The sequence below is a fragment of the Equus przewalskii genome, chromosome 11 (assembly GCF_037783145.1).
Source record: "Equus przewalskii isolate Varuska chromosome 11, EquPr2, whole genome shotgun sequence".
Classification (NCBI taxonomy): domain Eukaryota; kingdom Metazoa; phylum Chordata; class Mammalia; order Perissodactyla; family Equidae; genus Equus; species Equus przewalskii.
The window spans coordinates 18,975,513-18,993,415 of record NC_091841.1 but is presented as its reverse complement, the minus strand read 5'-3'; the positions used below and the strand labels follow the sequence as shown (position 1 = coordinate 18,993,415).

General features: G+C 48.8%; 1 protein-coding gene across 5 annotated transcripts; it reads left to right on the top strand.

Annotated features, from left to right (window-relative positions):
• Nucleotides 1-3,337: 3,337 nt before the first annotated feature.
• LOC103544917 (proteoglycan 3-like) lies at nt 3,338-14,182 on the top strand. 5 transcript variants are annotated; one of them, XM_070563919.1, is made up of 6 exons: nt 8,630-8,878; nt 10,563-10,696; nt 11,145-11,455; nt 12,165-12,296; nt 13,128-13,239; nt 14,005-14,182. In XM_070563919.1, exons 2-6 carry the CDS (start codon nt 10,636-10,638, stop codon nt 14,061-14,063), a joined length of 675 nt encoding a protein of 224 aa, XP_070420020.1. In that variant the 5' UTR covers nt 8,630-8,878; nt 10,563-10,635; the 3' UTR covers nt 14,064-14,182. The 5 variants fall into 5 exon arrangements, with proteins under 5 accessions (XP_070420022.1, XP_070420023.1, XP_070420020.1 ...); XM_070563918.1 differs by lacking the exon at nt 8,630-8,878 and adding an exon at nt 10,017-10,189; XM_070563920.1 differs by lacking the exon at nt 8,630-8,878 and adding an exon at nt 10,141-10,189 and having other exon boundaries at nt 10,574-10,696.
• Nucleotides 14,183-17,903: the final 3,721 nt, after the last annotated feature.

Sequence of the window (17,903 nt, the reverse complement as noted above, 5' to 3'; positions counted from 1 at the left end):
AAGCAATCCTGAGAAAAAAGAACAAAGCTGGAGGCGTCACAATCCCTGACTTCAAAATGTACTACAAAGCCACAGTAATCAAAAAAGCATGGTCCTAGTACAAAAACAGGCGCACAGATCAATGGAACAGAATTGAAAGCCCAGAAATAAAAGCACACACATCTATGGACAGTTAATCTTCGACAAAGGAGCTGAGGGCATACAATGGAGAAAAGAAAATCTCTTCAACAAATGGTGCTGGGAAAACTAGACAGCCACATGTAAAAGAATGAAAATGGACCATTCTTTTACACCACTCACAAAAATAAACTCCAAATGGATCAAAGACCTAAAGGTAAGACCTGAAACCATAAGGAATCTAGAAGAAAATAATAGGCAGTATACTCTGACATCAGTCTTAAAAAGATCTTTTCAGACACCATGTCTTCTCAGACAAGGGAAACAATAGAAAGAATAAACAATTGGAACTTCATCAGAGTAAACAGGTTCTACAAGGCAAGGGAAACCAGGATTGAAACAAAAACACAATCGACAAACCGGAAAAAAATATTTTCAAGTCATATATCCGATAAAGGGTTACTCTCCATAATATATAAAGAACTCGTACAACTCAACAACAAAAAATCAAATAACCTGATCAAAAAATGGGCATGAGATATGAACAGACATTTCTCCAAAGAAGATATACAGATGACCAATAGGCACATGAAAAGATGCTCATCATCACTGATCAGGGAAATACAAATCAAAACTACACCGAGATATCACTTTATACCCATTAGAATGGCTAAAATAACCAAAACAAAAAATCAATGTTGGAGAGGTTGTGAAGAAAAAGCAACCCTCATACACTGCTGTTGGGAATGCAAATTGGCACATCCACTATGGAAAACAGTATGGAGATTTCTCAAAAAATTAAAAATAGGAATACCATATGACCCAGCCACCCTACTATTGTGTATCTATCCAAAGAACCTGAAATCGGCAATTCAAAGAGATGAATGCACCCCAATGTTCATCGCAGCATTATTCACAATACCCAAGATGTGGAAGCAACATAAGTGCCCATTGACTGATGACTGGATAAAAAAGATATGGTATCTACATAAAATGGGATAGTACTCAGCCATGAAAAAGGATAAAATAGTCTCATTCACAACAACATGGATGGTCCTTGAGGGTATTATGTTAAGTGAAATAAGCCAGATAGAGAAAGAACTCTGTATGACTCTACTCATACGTGGAAGATAAACAAACACATGGACAAAGAGAACAGATTAGTGGTTACCAGGGGAAAAAGGGGTGGGGGGTGGGGGGTGGGGGGTGGGCACAAAGGGTGAAGTGGTGCACCTATAAGATGCCTGAGAAATAAGAATGTACAACTGAAATTTCACAAGGTTGTAAACTACCATAACCTCAATAAAAAACTCTAGGTCTACTGAGCGCACTGTAGCTTGTGATACAAGGAGAGAATGTGCCGATCAGAGGGCCCAGGCAAGTGGGCCCCTTGTTGGCATAGGTCAACCTAAAGGATGTTATTGGGACCAGATATAGACATTGGTCTCTTGAGAGTTTGATTAATGTGGGTCAGCCCCAAAGACCTTGATCACTTCTGCCTATTAATACGAGTAGCTGTCATTTGTTGAGCAATAACTAAATGTCAGTTCCTGCATCGCTCAGGGATGTTAGTGGCAGGCAAAAAAAACTCTCCCTGGTTGATCTGAGTAGAAAAATGAGTTTGTTAAAAGGAAGTGAGGTAGCTAATAAAAGTGCAGGAAGGGCTACAGAGGCAGACTTGGGGCCAAAACCAGGACACAGGACAGGTCTGGGGAGGACCCCCCCTGCCGCTGCTATAATTCAGACCCCGTGGCCGGGACCATAGGGACTCTGGGTCCATCTTCTAACACTATGGTCACTGCAGTGCCAGGAATGTGATATTGCCATTGCCATAACCAGAGAGAGGTCTTCGTGGCCCCCACTTTTTGGTCATTAGGTCCAGATTCAAAGGCTTGAATGGATGCTTCTGTTTAACAGAGTCGAGCCATATCCCTTAGCTGTAAAGGAGGCTGGGAACCTGTTTGGCTCTTTCATCTTCAATAATGAGAGGCCCGTTCTCCACCAAGATCCATAGGAGGAGGAGTTCCAGAAACCTCAGGAAGGTGGTAAGGGAGTCAGGCAGCTCACAGTATGTCCACTACATACTGACTACCTAGTGATGTAGGTACTGTTATCCCCACTTGATAAACGGTACAGAGAGGTGAAGGAACTTGTTCAGGGTCACACAGCTAGTAAGTGATAGATCCTAGATTCAAACCTGGACTGTCAGACTCCAGAACACACACCCTCAGCCATTTGCTCCATACCTCCACTGGATGTTCATGAAATGGAATTTCCAGGGTCAGTAAGCTGTGGTTTTCAGATTGTGGATTGTGTGACCTAAAGGAGACTTTCCTTGGGGTAGAGGTGCCTGAGCGGCCAACTGGCCTCCAAGAATCAGCTCCATCTTGTCATTGACTGCAGTAGCTCTATCCAACATGCAAAGTGGCCCTGCAGGCAAGGCTTAGGAGGGAAGTGAGCAGGAGCCAGCTCAAAGCTTCTGTCTGGTTTCTTGTTGAGTCATTCCCTTGACTTCAGCTTCGATCTCCTTAAGTCAGTGGATACAGAGGTAGGTTATTTCCATTCCTTGGCTTAAGATGGGATGTATTCTTCCCTGTTTTTCCCAGTCCTTTCCAATGAGTACACTGTTAGCATCACTTATGAAGGAAAGGACACTGTCCTGTGCATGTGCCAAGGTCGCCCCACCTCCACACCTTTGCTCATGTTGCTCCTTCCACCTGGAATGCCCCTGTTCCCTTCCTTTCTATTCACTACCAATCCATCTAGCTGGGAGTCAGCTCCTTGTTGCTGTGGAAACTTTCATTTCTACAAAATGTAAAGCAATACACAACTTTGTAAAAGTGTTCTTACTTATAGGTGGTTTTCTTTCCAAAGGAGAGTCTCCAAAGACTGAAATTGATCAAATGATACTTTTAGTTTTAATAGATATTGGCAGATTCACTTCCAAAATGTCTGTGGCAGTTCACATTCCCACCAGTAAAGCAGGAGAGCTGTGCATTTTGGACAAGCTTCCAAGGAGATTCTGCAATGCAGTACAGGATAGGAACCACTGGCTCCAAGCAATCTCAGAATGGCCTCCAGTTTCCTGGATAGGGTGACAGGAGAGAAGCTGGAAGGCAATGGGTGGGCTCCCCAAGGAAGTGAAAAATGCAGGGTTCTTATCAGCCCTCTCACATCCCTCAGGCTGTGGCCAACCTTTCTTCCTCTGGGGAACTTTCTCCAAGGCCACTATATAAAGTGTCACTGTGGGATGGAGCAACAGAAGATCTGCGATTTGGGAACTCCTCAGGACCCAGGAAGACTTCTTGGTAGGTAAGCGCTTTTTGGTGTAGTGGAACTGGTTCCAAGTAAATGTTCAATCTCTTGGGAGACATATGGCCAGAACTGGGAGGTTCTGGAGGGCTGGCTGGCACTGTGTGCAGCTGTCAGCTTGCATGGGTGTCAGCAGGGACAGGAATTCTGATCCTCTTCCTTTCAATTCCTTCTGAGGTATACCAAAGCTCTCCTTGTCTGGGGAAGGCAGCGATGCACATGTGGCTTCTTGAGCTTTGAGGAGGCAACCCACTTTCTAAGTGCTGTGTACTCCTAGGAAGGCCAATAATCATTTTTTCTGGATTCTCTTTGTTTCATAGACTGTGAGGGGCGAATTAAGTACAAAAAATAAAAGTAATAATTCCCTTATTCACACTCAGGTCCACAGGAAAGCCAACCTTGGCTGTTCCTCATGGTCTGCTTCATTCTATTCTAGCATCCTGGAGCCTCAGGGGCTGGGCTCAGCATTAGCTTTTCTGGTCCATCTTGACTTCTATTCATGCCTACTCTTTCTCCACCTCACTCCCAAGGTTCTCTAATGGTCTTGCTGTTATGTGTGTGTGTTTATGACAAACTGTGTTCTCCATTTCAGGACAAAGTCAAGATGAAACTCCCCCTTCTTCTGGATCTTCTATTTGGGGCAGTTTCAGCCCTTCCTCTAAGTAAGTCTCTTTGGTTTTCAGTCTTTCTTTCTCTCCTTTGCTCCTTTCTACATTACATAAGGTGAGAGTCACAAAGTCACCTCCTTCTCTGGCTATCCCCTATTTCAGGATCTCTGCCTTTAAAGGAGCAGGGTCTCTAGAGCCTGGAGTTAAAGGGACTCTTCAGGGCATCTGTATATCTGCAGTCTTGGTTATAGTATGATATTCTCAGTTTTGCCCTTTCTTCATAATGTTAACGATGATCAGAATAATGACTTCCTTTTACTTTGAGCTCACTGAGTGCACTATGCTAAACATTTTCTATGCATCATCTCCTTTAATCCTTATACCATCTCCATGAGCTCCCCTTGGGGGCTTGCCCACTTGTACACCCATATCACAAATAAAGTAAAGCTAGTAGACGATGGAATCGGTACTCAAACCCACAACCCCTTGACGCTAAGACCTTGCTCTTAACACCATGACCTCATGTGGGAGGCTGGGTTCTCCTCAGGGAGCCTTGTTTCAAGTTCCTCTCTTTCCAAGGCTGAGCCCTCAGATGCCTAGGGCAAGGTGGGAACTGTCCATGGTTCTGTGGAGGCAGGGAGAGTGATGTGAAGGAGGAGCACTTAGTCATTCTCTCTGTCAGGGATTGAAACATCCTACTTTGAGAGCCCCTTGGGAGATGACACCCTGCCTCAGGATAGGGAGATGCCAGAACGTGGGGCAATGGAGGCTCCTAGGGAGGGACTGATGCTGCCGGAAGGAGAGGAGGAGGTAGGCTCTGGAAGTGAAGATGCCCCTGAGGAAGAGGGGCTCATCAAGTCTGTCTCAGCCCTAGAAGAGGTGGACAAAGACTTTCAGTGCCCTAATGAAGAGGATACAATCAAACTGGAAGGCATCCCTGGATGCAAGACCTCCCGATTTATTGTGGTGATGACAGCCAGGATGTTTCATCAAGCTCAGGTGAGTGGCCTGTGGCTGAGACTGAGGCCTGGGGTGGGGAGAAGGGCATGGAGGGGATGTCTCTGGCCTCTGTGTCTCTGCTTATTTTCCTCACTGAGGACCCTGGGGGTGTCAGCATGGGCTGAGGCCCTCAGAGGTGTTAGAGGTGGGTAAGGGGGATAGAGTTGTGGATCATGTGGAAACAGAAGTTATGTTTTGATCTCCAGTTTTCAAATGGCTGTGGGGTTGGGTGGGGAGTGGGGGGATGAATTGTGGAGACTTCGAGACCCAGGGCTAAGGTTGTATGAATTTCTGTGGGAGGGGCGCTTCATTTTCCTCTTTTGTCCTGGCTTGCAGGATACTTGCCGGAGTTGCTACTGGGGCAACCTCGCCTCCATCCATAACCTCAACTCTAACTACCACATCCATTGCTTAGCCAGTGTTGTCTACCAGAGTTATGTCTGGATCGGAGGTGCAGTCACGGGCTGGGTAAGACGTGTCCCAGCTCTAAGGGAGCCCCTCCTGACCCAAGTCAGTGCACAACTTCCTGCAGGTTTCTGTGTGCTTCTGCTCTATGATCCCCTGAAGAACTGGGGATAAACGGACACCTGGGCAAGACATCAAAGGGGCTGCCTAGGTATCAGGAAGAGCCAAGAATTTAGAACGAGGAGGTTTGGATTCAAGTTCTGCTCAGCCTCTGACTGTCTGTATGAGTTGGGCAGGACTGTGAGCCTGGTTCCTAAATTCTAGGATGTGGTTGAAACTCCTGTCCCACCTCTTGTTAGGGCAAGAAGGATGAATCCACCACAGGGATGCATGGGATGTGATGGTGATGATCACTGTGGATCAACATTTCAGTTGACCAGAACAGTGTCCATCATGGTCCAATAGTCAAGGAAAATACTTGGCAGACAGCAGGAGGACCAGACAGGGAAAGTGCCAGCTCTGCCTACCTGTCTTCCTTTTGCCTCAGGCTCCAACCCACCTTCTCCCTCCTCTATCCTCTAGGGTGGCTCCAGGAGCTTTTATTGGATGGATGGCAGTGCCTTGGATTTTTGGTTCTGGGCTGCTGGCGAGCCTTTGGTCTCTGGTGGCAGCTGTGTGTCCCAAGGTGAGGTGGGAGTGGGGATGAAATCTGAAAAGGCCTGGGGAGGTGGGATGGGCTCCCAGAGGAGTTGCGAGGAAGAGCTGGACCCTTTAAGGGAGACGCCTCCTGAATCTACAGACTTCATCTCCACTGAAGTGTAGGGTGGGGTGGGGAGTGAAGACTCCTGGGGCTGAGTCAGGGGAAACAAGAGGCTGAAGGCCGCTTCTGGTTCTGCCTTCACAGGTCACTGGAGACTATCTCATTGCATCACAGCCCTCCCTTTTGTCTGTTCCTTCTGAGTGGGATCCAGTCAAGACTTCAGAGCTGCCCTCTCTTAAGACACTGCCTCCTTTCCCCTGCCTGCCTCCCCTACCTTTACCCTCAGCAGTAAAATTGCTTTCCTTAAATTGATTTATTTTTCCTCTGATCATTGATCCACTCGGCTTAGCCCCACTCATGAACTTTGTGTCCTACAGTGACTCCCTACTCCGCTGTCTGTCGTGAAAGGGACCAGACGTTATTACTCTCAAGGAGGATGAAACATGGGATGGGGTCTGTGCGGCCGTCCTGGAGACAGAGGAATGGGCTCAGCTAGCTCTTTTCATACAATGCCAAATTACCGGGCACCCAGGTACAGGTTCTGCCAGGACCCCATCCGTCTCTCTTGAAGCTTTCCCGGTGGACCATCAATGTCCTACAGACTGTGGTTACCTTAATGTGCTAAGAAATTAACATGTCCCAGGTACAGCCGGCAACTCTCAGGAGTGGGTATCTGAGCACCCCAGTCCCTCGGGTGGAATAATTCTAAGGCATGTCCTGGGCACCATGTCCCAGGGGAATTAACTTCCAGTTACTCATGGAGGTAGCTGTCTTTACAACACATATTTTCTTGTGAATTATTCCCTTCGCTACTAGTACCCTTGCACCTCCCAAATAAATTGGCACACAAGTCCTTGTCTCAGGGTCTTCTCCTTGGGAAACCCAATATCAGACAACCTGCTCTATGGTCAACTCTGTAAGGCCTGGGAATATGTTAGGACACAGCCCCACTGTTCGGGAACATACAGTTGTTTATAATATAAGCACAACAATATCCACTAATTTTTGCCACTTATTACACACCCACAGTGTACCATACTTGACAAAATGCATGTTACACATCCACAAAGAACGTTGTAAAAAATGAAAATAATGACGTAAGGGCATTGGCCTTACATTTCAAAATACGGGTTTCTGTGTGCATTTTCTTTCTCCAACAAGACATTCACTAAGCTCTGTGAAAGGAAGATGGCATGTGCACAGTGGAATCTGTGGAGCTCCTCACAGCGTGCAGAGCGCAGAGCCGAATCTACACTCAGGGCTTGTGTGTTGATCAGGGTCAGAGTTGTAGCCCTGGTTTCCTGACAAGGGCCACTCCCAACACTATCCGACAGGGACAGTTCTGAGAGCTGTACTGAAGCTGATCTCATTAGAGGTAGGTTGAGGCATTAGCCTCAGTTTACGGATGAGAAGACTGAGACACAGAGGGCTGACTCTGGGACTTGTGATTTCATTATACATCACACAACACTGCCTCTCAAGATGGCAAGACACACCCTCTGCATAATGTGGGGGTGGACAGACTCTCAGGAGGCAGAGTTCGAAAACCCTATGAACATAAATGCCAACAACAAGCCAGAGACTTGGAACTTGACAGATGTTGAAAATGTTAACACCATTGGCTAGCGTGTCTGGAGGTAGCAATTTGGGTGTGTCAAAAAAAGCGAGGACTTGGGAGTCAGACAGAGTAGGGTCAACAAGTCACTTCTTATGAGTTGTGTAGACTTGGGCAAGTCATTCAACCTCTCTGAGCTTTTGTGGTAGATATATAGGCTAGAGATGGTAATACCAGATTGTAGGTGATTTTAGTGACTAAGTAGGATAATGGATGTAAAAGCCTGAATGAAGCATAATATGCGGCCCATGGTAGACCTTTAAAAATGTTATTTCCAGTTTTAAATTAGATAGGCATCACTGTGGTGACTGAGCAAGTCATTGGAATGACTTTTTCCAGGTTTCATATGCAAAGAAAACTGGGTCAATGCAGAGGAGGAGCAGGTTGTGGAGAAGGGAGGTGAGTGAGAGGAGGCAGAGGGAAGGCAGTCGTGAGTGCATAAGGAGGCTGTCTCTGGTTTAGAACTGTCTCTGACTTGCTGTGTGATCTTGGGCACCTGTTTAAGTGCTCTGAGATGTTGTTTCGTCATCTGTGAAATATGGACGTTGAAATGAAACAACACGTGCAAAGCTTGTCATGGTGCTGGTTCACGAGAGTAGTTGACCTTATTGGTCAACCCAACCACTCAGTGAAATGATGCCCCTGGCCTGGACCCCAAGACGGGGGAGAACAATAAGGAGGAAGTCTAGTCCTCTATCCCCTCCTCCACTAAGAGATCTGAAGTTGGAAACCTAGAGACCAGGGTTTGGGGGCCCTGGAATTGGCCAATCCCCTCAGTCAGCTAGATAAGCTGAGGGTCTGGTCCGTTGGGCTGGGGAGATAACAGCCAGGACGGTTACCCTGCAATCAGGCCAAGAAGTGACCTCTCTGATACTTCTCCATTTGTAGGTCCCCTGGGAGAGCAGAAGAGAGGAAGGAATCCAGGCCTTTTCACCCTCTGAGTTACCTGTTCCTGGTGCCCTGAGAACTGGGGTCTGGGCTGGAATCTGAGGAAAACCAGGAGGTCACAGAGTTGAGTCCTCCATCCCAACAAGTCCACTAGCTCTTGGCAGTGATATCCAGGTAAGTCACTGTTTAGCACTTGCTAGTCTCTCCTTGGACTGCACTGAATTTGGCTGGAGCTTGGTTGATGAAAGCTGGGTTTGATATTTTTGCATTTTTTTTGACTTTTAAGAAAGATTGCATTGAAATATTATTTGCCTTGACTACTGAATTCTGTAGTGTTCCCTTCAATCTTGCACTCGAGACGAATGCATCACTCACTTCCCCCTATTCCGGACCCTGTGGTGGCAGATGGCGGGAGGGAGATGGAGAGTGGGGTGGGGTGGGGAAGCTGGTCCACCAATGTTTGAAGGACTCTGCATGAAGCTTTCCATTCAAGCTGTTGCCGCCTTGCCAGAAGATACGAGCTGAGTTTGGACAAAATGTCATATTCTAGATAGTGATACTCAACTGGGGCCATTTTGCTCCCCAGAGGACAGTTGGAAATGCATGGAGACAATTTTGATAGTGATGACTGGGAGAGGTGTTATTGGCATCTAATAGGTAGAGACTGGGGATGCTGCTAAACTTCTTACAATTTACAGGGTAGCCCCCGACAACAAAGAATGGACTCCAAATAGTAAGAGTGCAAAGGTTGAGCATCTTGATCTAGATCCTCAGTGCAGAAGAAAGAGCATAGGTCTTTCACACATTAAAGGTGAGAAAGGGAGGGAGAGGGACAAGGAGAGTTAGGAAAGGAGGGAGGGAGGGGAGTCAGAGAGACAGAGGTTGTAGAGCCAAAAAGACTTCGAAATCCTGGTTCACCCACTTCCAGTGAAATCTTGTCCAGTCACTTTCCCTCTTTGAATCTCACTTTTCATGTCTGTGAAGTAGGGATAGTCATACATTTTCAAGGGAATGAGATGAAAGTGAAGTTTCAGGGACGCGATGCATATAAAGGACTTGTTCTAGATAAGGGCCAAGGGGCACTGAGGCTCCCTTCACTTCCTCCCTCCTCCTCTCATGGTCTCCCGGATCCCTGGATGCTCCACTCCATTTGTTGGGATATTGACCAAAGGGAGGCTGCTCCTGGGGTTAAGGAGCATTGTTCAGGCCGGGGCCCTTTAGGGGCACTAATAATAACTTTGCCTCGACAATAGACATCTGGGGTCTTCTCAATCACACCAGGGTGGATGCGTACCCACATATGGCAGTAGACCCCAGTAGAGAGCAGGGCTCATGGGGGAGAGGATTGAGCAAACTCCTGATCAGCTCCAATGCCCCACACCCCACACTGAGTCTCTTCCCACTTCCCCAAAAGCCCAGTATAAGGGCTGCCTCTGGGGCCCAGCAGCCAGAGACGCTGAGACCAGAGCCTCAGACTCTCAGGAGGTGAGTGCTCCCCTGGCTGCCCATGGAGGAGAGGTCCAGGGCTTGGGAGGAAGCAGAACCCTATCTGGCAAACACCTCAGAGGTCTGTCCTTCAGAGCCTAATGGCTACACTTCTTCCTTTTCTTCTCCACTGTGAGTGAAATAGGCCCTGGTCCTGAGCAGACCTGTTCCTCCAGGGTCTGGGCTAAGTGTTGTTCCAGTGAGCAGTGATGGAGTTCTCAGGAAAGAGGGGACTTTTCACCTTGAGCCAACACCCCCACGTCCTTTCCCTGATTCTCCAGCTCAGGGTCTGTTCACTGGACGAGAAGCAAGCTCTCTAGATTGCTCTTTAATAAACCAGTTAAACAAACTCTTCTTCTTTGCCGTGTGCCAGGGGCTGTGCAGACACACTGGACATCCCAGGGAGGCAAGGTGGAGCTGTGTCCCTGTCACAAGACTGAGCAGATATGAAATGCCCTCTGCTCCTGCCCCTTCTCCTGCTGGGGACAGTTGCTGCTCTTCATCTGGGTAAGTCCTCCCCTTCTCGTCTCGTCTATATTTCTCTTTTCTCCTCTTTTCTGCACCCTTTTTGCACTGGTGGGGCCGAGGCCACAGCCTCCCCTCTTCAGTTGACCTAGCTCATCTCTGTTAAGATTTCTCCTGGACTCACAACTGTGACCTGAACTTTCTATCAGGGCTCCTTCACAAGGAAAAACCACCCACTCGTGTAGGTGAAGGGCTTCCCACAGGTGAATTCTCCCAACTCAAAATACATACCTGTGGTGTCAGCTAGAAGTCAGGTTCTCATCCCTTTGTGCATATGACCCAAGAGTTCTTGCCTCACTCAACACCTTGGAGATCCTTCCAGTCTTGTCGTCAGGTGGCATCCATAGGAAGGCTTGAGTGGGATCAGAGCTGTCCATGGCACTGGAAGAGGGGAGAACTCATCTGATGGCAAGTTACCTCTTCTTCCCAGAGAGTGATGACCCCCATTTGGACATCCGAGAGACACAGGCAGACCTGACCCAGGATGTGGAAGGTTCAGGGGAGCAGGAGGGAGAGTTGGCCCTAACAGAGGAGGTGATCCAGTCAGAAGGAGAGGAGGCTGAGGCTTCCACCAATCAAGACACCTTTGAGGATGAGCAGGCCATGGAGTCGGACCCAGCAGCCCTAGGTGAAGACTTGCAGTGCCCCAGGGAAGAGGAAACAATTGAATTGCACCATCCTGGGTGCAAGACCTGCCGCTACCGCTTGGTGCGAACTCCTAGGAGGTTTAAACAAGCTCAGGTGAGTGGCAGGAAAGCTACTGTGGAGGACCTGGGGGAGAAGAAGAGAGTGGATTCAGCCTTCCGTTCCATACTCATTTAGACTAGTGGTTATCAAAGTCTAATGTGTACCAGAATCTCCTAGTGAGATGAAATCTGTTAAAAAACAGATTTCTGGGCCCCTTACCCCAAATTTCCGATCTAGCAAGTCTTGGGTCGGGCCTAAGAGTTTGCATTTATACCACGTTCCCAGGTGATGATGATATTGTTGCCTGGAGACTGCACTTTGAGAACCACTTATTTGGACAAAAGGCTTTGGTATTAGATAGACCTATGTTCAATCCTGGCTCTGCCTGTCAGTGGCTGTGTTACCTGGGCAAGTCACTTCACCTTTCAGAGCTTCAGTATCTTCATTTGTAAAATGGAGATACATAGTTCCAAGCTCCTAGACTTCTGGTGAAGTTTCCATGAAATAATACATGGAAAGTATTTAGAATACTCCCTGGGTCATTGTAAACTCTCAATAAATGGGGGCTATAATGATGCTGAGTATTATTATTATTTCCTGCAAGAAGTTCCTGACAACAGTAAAAGGAGCAAGCGATGATACTGAGGAGGGCAGTAGGTCCTGATCTATGAACTGAAAAGGGATGTAGGCTCTCTGCTGGAGACTCATGGACTTGAGTAAAAGGAGAGTGAATTCTTTACACCACCTCTTCTTGTCTCTGCAGAATGTCTGCAGGAGGTGCTACCGAGGCAATCTTGTCTCCATACACAGCTACCACTTAAACTATCGCCTCCAGTGCTCAGTCAGGTGTATCAACCAAGGCCAGGTCTGGATTGGAGGCATCAGGAGAGGCCGGGTAAGTGTGGGGCCAACTCCCAGGTACGGGAAGTTCTTTCTGGTCACCTCGAGGGTACACCTGCTGGCCTCAAGTCTTATCCCAGCAGCTGAGGTGACCCTAGGCAGGTGGGGATGAGCTGGAGCTGGCTTGTACTGGCTCAGGAGAACCACTGATTATGCATGTCTCTTCCCAACTCAATGTTCAGTGACTTCACGCTTGTAGCTTGAAATCTCCCATGGTGGATGAATTTACACCAAGGAAGTTGGCAACTGCTACAAGTCCCTCTGCCTTCTCACCTTCCCCCAGAGATGGTTGTTAAACACTTACCAGCACACCCCTGGCGTCACGAGATAGGTTCCATGCCCATCTTGGTCACTTACTAGCTGAATGACTTCCTTGAGCCTCAGTTGCCCCATGTCAAAAATGGAGTCCTTCTTCTGTTAGAGTGGCTCTGGGATTGTGGATGAATAAGTGCCATCACATTTGCTACTCAGGTGTGGTCCATGAAGCAGTAGTATCAGCATCCTTGGTAGCTTGCTTGAAATGCACAATCTTGGGCCGCACCCCAGACCTCCTGAATCAGAATCTGCGTTTCAACAAGATCCCCAGGAGATTTGTATACACAATGAAGTTTGAGAAGCCTACTCTGTGTGATGATGCCATTGCCTGCACTCAGGGATGGATCTCTAGGGTATCTGGCTTCTAGCCGGGTGAACAGCGAGAAGAGACTATACGTATAGTGAGTGTCCAGAAAGGGATGCTTGGTGCTCGGTGTGCATTCTCCGGAGCCTGTGATTGTCTCTGTCTTCCTGGATTTCTGCCCTCTGATGCAGCCTATCCCTTCTCTAGCGCTGCCGCAGGAGATTTCGCTGGACTGATGGGAGCCGCTGGAATTTTAGCTACTGGGCCTCAGGGCAACCTAGAAAGGGGAGAGGCCGCTGCGTGGCTCTATGCACCAGAGGTGAGGGGAACTGAGCACCAGGGCAAGGGGAATGGGGGTAAGGTGACCTCTTACATACTGTCCCTTTGGGCTGTCTCAACACTCCTCCCCAAACTCACACCCTTCTCCCAACTGGAGAGCCACGTCCTCTCTGTGAGAAGGGCTGAGATGTAGGGACAGATTCCTCAAAGCAAAACCAGGTGATGGGGTGTCCTGTGTGGGGGTTAGATGCGGGCTTTCCATCTTACTGCCTGGGTGGGGGTCCTTTCCCTCTTCTGATATGATGGCGACAGATGAGAGTAGCAGAGGTGAACTAAACTGTGGATGAGGGACTAAGGAAAGATGTGGGAATTAGGGATGGCTGACAGACAGTTCTCCAGCTTCCAACAGCATGGATGAGGGATGTGAGGGAGCACAGTACAATGGCTAAGACCACAGGCGCTGGAGTAAGACTGCTGCGGTTCACATCCCGGCTCTGCCACGGGCCAGTAGAGACACAGGCAAATTATTACCCCCACTAAGCCTCAGTTTCCTCATCTGAGAAATGGGGATGAGCTAGCACCCATCTCTTGGAGTCATTGTGAAGATGAAAGCACTCAATCACCCTGTCTCCCTCGCTGTGGGAGCTCACGAAATGTGAGCTGGTAGGGATGTGTAGGCAACATATGGCTGACTGATCACAGCCACAGCAGGCGAGGGAGGGTATGAGGTGCCTGAGGAGGGAAGGAGCGGGGCACAAGCCACACTCAGATGGGCAGCTGACCTCACTGTGCTCTCTATTGCCAGGGGGTCACTGGCGACGAGTTCCTTGCAGCAGGCGTCTGCCTTTCATCTGCTCCTCCTAAGCCGTTGGCACGGAGACCCTGCCTTGAAGCCTCCTCACTTCACAGCATCCTGTCAGCCCCCTGGACACTGGCCTTGTCCCCTTGTCCCTCCTCGAAATAAAACCAGACTTCCCACAGCATTTCCTGACTCTTTTCTTCATCGCTCACTTTGGAGGACTCCCTGGGGTTCGAAACACCTGAAAGCCATCACTCCTGCAGGGTGGGGCTTTGAGGAAAGTAAAAGGTGGTGGAGCCTATAGGGCTCCCGGTAGGGGTGGGTGGGGGTGCTGAGGTTTTGGGCTGCAGCGCCACCTGGGGGCGGAGCATGGACTCTGGAGGACCCTTCTCAGCCCTGGCTCAGGGATTCTCACCCCTCTCCCCCAGGCTCTGGGGGAAGATCCCATTCCGTGGGGGGTGCGGAACTGGCCCTCCTATTTTGTTTGGGTTCAGTATGCGGGGTGGGGTGGGGTGGGAGTGGGGTGGTTTTCCAAAACGGAGCTGATCTTGCTGATTGAAGGATTGGGGTGGAGCAGTGAGATGCCATCTGGATAAGCATGTGGGAGGGAGGAGAAAGTAGTCTTGTCTGGGGGCAGCCTGTTCCTCTATTCTTCTGTTTTGTTGGCCTCAGATACTGGCCCCTGTTTTCCATTCTTCCAGCCACTGTGGGTGAATTGAAAGGCCCCAACTTTTTCTGAGATCTGTTCCCCACTCCATACCCAGGAGGGTGCCTGTCCTTCCCTCTCCCCCATCCACAGTCTACCTCCCTAAAGGGGTTACATTCTCAGGAGGGAGAGGTGCTTCCCAGCATTAGAGTCTTGGGGCCAGTCAGGGTATCTGGTTGCCTCTGGCTCCCATGCTGTGTCTACAGCCCCAGGCTTCAGCTTCTCTCCCTCATCCCTTGTTCTCTGACCCAGGGGACATAGAGAGAGAGCACTGTTGCTGCTCTTTACCTTGTTCGAGGCAGGATGCTTGGCTCCCGGTAGGATCTGGAGTTGATGCAGCAGGAGTTCAGATCTGAGACTGGGTATTAAGAGGGCAGACAGCCTTGGGTTGTGGGGAGAGAATGAGGGGGGCACTCTGAGACAGAAATACTTCTTTGGGTGTCGTTCTACATGGGGCACAGGGAGAAGGTGCAAATATTTCTGGAGATGCACATGCACATGCGTGTATGTGTATTTTGGTGTGTAAGCGAGTCACTCTTTGTATACCTGTGTGTATCTGTGTATGTGTGAATCTGTATATGTAAATGTGCGTAAATCTTTGAGTCAGTGTGTATTTGTGTGTTGTTTGAGAGTGTACATTTTGTACATCTCTGTATTAATGGATAGGCCTGTGTGTCCGTGGACACCTATGAAGCTCCGCACCGTAAGATGCCTGAATGTGTCTGTGCACGCACGTGTGTACTTGGGTGCCTTTGGCCAGTATGTTTTGAGGTGTGTATACATGTTAGTGTGTGTCTGAGCACACCTGTGTACAGGTCTACATTAGTGTGTGAACATGTGTGTGTGCCTGTCCCGGCATCTGATGGGATGTGGAGTTTCAGGAACTAAAAGAACGGTCTCCCAGATGTGCTTTCTTTCTAAAGGCTCTGGAGGTGGTGGAACAGGACAGGGTCGGAGAACCCCAGGGGAAGCGGGTGGCGAAGAAGCAGCAGGGCTGAGTTCCCTGAATATGAGCGGGCCTCTGACAACGGGACCATGGGTCTTGGGCTTGCCATGAATCTCACCAATGCTTGACCTCAGGGACTGCTTCTGGTGAAGAGGCCTGTCCTCCACAGAGGGGTGTGTCCCTCAGCTTTGGTTGCAGATTGGGTCAGGAAGCTGCTAATCACAGCATGTCAGTCTCCCCAACGGCATGGAATGGGGGCTGCCTGGGGGTCAGGGCCCCACCTAGGTCCCTGCATTGCATACTGCAACAAGCGAATTCTTTTTCGTGTATGTGTGAAGAAGATTTGCCCTGAGCTCATATCTATGCTAATCTTCCTCTCCTTTGTATGTGGGATGCCTCCACAGCATGGCCCATAAGTGGAGTAGGTCCACACCCGGAATCCTAACCTGCAAACCACAGGCCACTGAAGCAGAGCGTGTGGAACTTTAACCACTGAGCCACAGGGCCGACCCTGCAACAGGGTAATTCTTGACACTCTGCTTCTAAAAGAACAGTAGAATCTGGCTTTCAGGGGTGGGAGTGATAGGCAGTAAAGGAAGATCTGCATAGGGAGCTCTTGGACTGGTATTTCGGCTGAATGGCAAGACTCCACTTTACTCCTTGTTGGGGACTTGGTTCTAGCCAATCCCGGTCACCCACTGTCCTGCCAGCCAAGACTGGAGGTAGAGGGAGGGCAGGGAGAGGAGGGGCTTAGACGTCTCCAGATTGAAGCTTGCTTGAGGCAGGCAAGGGTAGATAAGGTGTCCCTCAAATATCCAGCACTGTCTGTTATTGGGCTCAACTTCAACCATTATATATTCATTCCTTTGGTTGTTTAAGGTCTTGCAGTCTTGAATAGCCTTTGATTAAAAAGCAAATACTCTTAGGAGAAGAAACCCCTAAGAGCATTATCTCTTAATTCGTCTGGGAGGTTGATTGGTAACTTGCCAAGAACGTGGTTCTGTGAGAAGGAACACAGAAGGCAAGGATGTGTGCCACTGTCAGTGGGCATGGGGAGAGGGCAGTTGTGGAGAAGAGAAGCCATTGAAAAGGGGATAAGGAAGCAGAGAGTGCAATATTCACCATTTTTTCTTGCTGGGGACTGAGGTAGAGTGTGTTTCCTGGTATTCCTTGCATAAGTTGGGCTCTGCAGGGGCTGGCCCAATGGGTGAGTGGTTAAGTTTGCGCGCTCCGCTGCAGGCGGCCCAGTGTTGCGTTGGTTCGAATCCTCGGCGCGGACATGGCACTGCTCATCAAACCACGCTGAGGCAGCGTCCCACATGCCACAACTAGAAGGACCCACAACGAAGAATATACAACTATGTACCAGGGAGCTTTGGGGAAAAAAAGGAAAAAATAAAATCTTAAAAAAAAAAAAGTTGGGCTCTGCAGCATGCTACTGGGTGTGGCCAATGCAATGTGGGAGGAAATGATGTAAGTCTCTTCCAGACCTGGCCTTTAAATGACCTCCTATGATCTTCCTGTTCTCACTGTCCTTGCCACAGGGATCTGGGGGTCCCTGTGTCCCTGAAGGCATAGCTACCCGATGGAAGGGGCTGTCTGACCTGCTGTGTGTAGTAAACCTTGAGATTTCACAGCCTACTTGTTACTGCAGCAGAACCTGGTTGAACCCAACACATATAGACAAGAAGGTGCCCAGGAATGTCCTAATTTTTCCCGGACAGACATAGCACAGAAGTCAGGATCCCAGCCACCAGAGTCACAAAGCTCTGTGTCTGAGTCCCAGTTCTACATTTCAATTTTTTTAGCCTTACTAAGCCTCAATTTCTTCTTCAATAAAATAAAAGTTGAGTTAGACAACATCTGTAATGCATTTAGCCCACGGCCTGGCAATGGCAGGTTGTCACTAAATGTTGGCTTTTGTGCAGAGTCATTAAGGAAGCAGTGTAGTGGTAGGAATGAGCATGGCTTCCAGTTTGAATTTCCATGTATTGCACATTTCTTCTTCTATGAAATAGGATTAATAACAAACCACAGCAAGCTCACCAGGGTTGGTGTGCAGGTCCATGTGATTATGTTGGTGACTGTGCTGAGGACACCAGCACGCAGGAGAGACAAGTTAGCTACTTTATTAGTACTGACGTCAACCCGAAGTCTAGCACACAGAAGCGCTAACTTAGTTCAGCTGTGGGAGGACAGTGTCAGGCTCACACCCATGGGTTCAGGCCAGGAGGGGCTGATGCACCCACAGGA